Source organism: Galeopterus variegatus, unplaced genomic scaffold (assembly GCF_000696425.1).
Source record: "Galeopterus variegatus unplaced genomic scaffold, G_variegatus-3.0.2 Scaffold5920, whole genome shotgun sequence".
NCBI classification, from domain to species: domain Eukaryota; kingdom Metazoa; phylum Chordata; class Mammalia; order Dermoptera; family Cynocephalidae; genus Galeopterus; species Galeopterus variegatus.
Window position 1 is genome coordinate 191,725 of NW_007732031.1, and position 2,685 is coordinate 194,409.

At 50.6% G+C, this 2,685-nt stretch overlaps 1 protein-coding gene across 1 annotated transcript in view; it reads right to left on the reverse strand.

Moving 5' to 3' along the window:
- LOC103605581 (sulfotransferase 1C4-like) overlaps nt 1-2,685 on the reverse strand; it is a 13,515-nt gene that overhangs the window by 1,757 nt on the left and 9,073 nt on the right. Inside the window, exon 3 of the mRNA XM_008590200.1 lies at nt 2,557-2,654. Coding sequence (XP_008588422.1) covers nt 2,557-2,654 — 98 coding nt within the window. The remainder of the gene's footprint in view (nt 1-2,556; nt 2,655-2,685) is intronic.

Sequence of the window (2,685 nt, forward strand, 5' to 3'; positions counted from 1 at the left end):
CTCCCCACCTGGTGGGCAAGGCCGCGCTGCTCCCCGCGCTGCATTCCCGCTGGTCGCACCCGCCGCTCCCCCACGGTGCACTCTCCTGTGTCTCTCCTCTCGTCCTCCAGGCCGTTGTCTCCCAGTGCATCCTGTTCTGCCCTTCCTCTCCTACATCACAGGTCTTCAGCTGGTGAACACCAAGAGGTCCCTGCATCTCCCTGAAATTTTATGCAAACTCCCGTGTACACGTCCACCGTGTCAGAAATGGAGTCACCATTTCCTTCAGACTCTCAGCGGGTTTCTGACCACTGAGTTTGAAACCTTTAATGGACATGTTGCTCTCCTTTAGGGCTCTGCCTGAGGGCTGCTTTTATTGTCACTTTATTCCCTGCTCCTCTTTTTTTTTTTTTCTTTTTTTTGTCCGGCAACGGATCGCAACCCTCAGTGTCGCGCCTGTACCAGACCGGCAATGGGATCGCAACCCTCGATGTTGCACCCACACCTCGCTCAGCCAGTGAGTGGGAACCGGTCTGTATGTGGGATCCGAACCCTCGGCGGGTGTGCCGCTGCACTCCCAAGCGGCGCACTGTAGCAGTGCGCCACCGGGCCAGCCCCTCCCTGTTCCTCTTTTGATGTTGTTTTGCCGTCTTCGTCCACTACTGTAAACTTCATACATGTACGGCTTATAAGTCCGTTGCTAGTACAGGCCTCTCTCCTGAGCTACAGACTCATACGAGGCCACTTCCAAAGGTTTGTGGAAAGACAGAATGAAAAGATAATACCCGTCTTTCCGTGTCCTGTGTGAAGGACCCTGGTGGATCTGTCTCCCCACCTGAAAGTCCTGCAGGCATTTCTGACTCAACGGGTTCAATATTCAGTTTGTCTTCACACAAACCTACTCTTCCTCTTATTCTTTTCTCATTAATGGTGCCCCCATCAACTCAATTAAATGACAAATTCATGTTAGATGTTTCTTTTTCCACCTGTTTCAAGGCCAGTCCTTGATGAAGTCCAATAGGTCCTGTCTGTCGTGTGCATTTGGGATTCACCTCCTCACTGCCTCTGCCTTGCCCCAAGTCTTCTGGATGCTTCCCCTGGACTATGCGCCCTCTCCTCGCTGCCATCCTGCGGTCAGGCTGCCCAGGCTTGTCCCATCCCCACCACCACGACCCCCGGGGGAGCTTTCTGAACTGCACGTGGTTACACTCTTCAGTGGACCCACGTAGCCTGTAGGGCAAATTCCAAACACTTTGGGGTGGCAAGGAAGCCTTTTACCCCTGGCTCCTGCCGACCTTTCTGGCCTGCAACTGTTTTCTTGAGTCTTGGCTTCTGCTCTTCCAGTAACACCGAATGCCCTTCCCTCCTTTATAACTTGGCAAATTCCTGTTTGCTCCTGACAACTAACTCCTCTGTCACTCTGTTGACCCTCTTGCCAAGGAGCTTTGTGCGCCTCCTTCTGCTCCCATGATGCCTTACCCGCTTCCCTGTTAAGGTACTCACCACATGGCTGTCATATTTAGTTTTATTTTACTGTCACCTGCAGCCCAGGCCTGGTTCTATCACTATAACAATAGCTTGCCATCTGTCTTCAGTCACTTCTTTCTTTCCCTGGACTCCAGGTCTATATAGGAAGATCTAGTAGGGTCAGCAAGGTAGAGCAAGTAAGACCCTGGACATGCACTAGAGATCCAGGGAGTACACACGGGGTGGGTCTGGACAGGACTGTCAACGGGCACAGAACACAGAAAGAGAAGGTCAGGACCACTTTGGCTTAGTGCCCAGGGCCCATCTGCAGACCCTGTAAGGGAGCACTTCTTTAGAATACTGGGCAGTACATTGTCTCTTGGGGCTCTGAAAGAGTTGAAATGAATTCTTTAGTGACCAGCTTAAGACACATGTACAACTGCATCTGCTCCCCTGTAGGTTTCAATATGAATAATAATTTTGATATTTTCCAAATTCTGACACAATCATGTGGTTTTCATCAGGTCCTAGAATGGCCAGAGGTGGCCTACAGGCACATGTAGATGCTTGAAAGAGGTAGTTTAGCAAGAAGTGAAATGAAGTGAGAGGACATGGGTTCTAAGATCCCTTCAGGGCCACCTTCTGGTCATTTGAATACGCACTACCCCAAGGCTGAGAGGAGGTCAACCACAGGTCAGCCTAGAAGGACTTCATGGCTACAGGAGGCATGGCGTAGGCAGCGCAGTGGAAAGAGCCCATCTCTTCTGCCTTCTGGGTGTTTATCTTTGGGCAAGTTGTGTTACATCTCTGAGCTACGGTGTGCTCGTCTGTACGTCTATCTTATAGTATCATTGAGTGGCTGAGATGCTCAGAGCCGAGCCTAGTGGACATCGGTCCAGTCTCTCTTCTCAGGGTAGGTACATACCTAGCCCATCCTTACCAATGAGAGATTAGGAGCCTGGAACCTGCTCATAGATTCCACAGTCTGTCCCTTGTTGCTCCTGGCAGACACAACATGGGGATGACTGGGCAATGGTTCTGACACAGTATGTGCTTCCAATGGTCTCATGGGGAAAGTCTGTCTCTGCATATTTTCTGCTTCAAATTTACCTTACACTTTTTCTCCCAGAAGGATGGAGGCAGTAGTTGCACAGGAAGATGAGTTTTCAGGGTCCTCGGGGAAGGCATTGCATTAGCCTGGTCAATCCCTGCAAAAAATGGTTCTGGATCATTATTTAA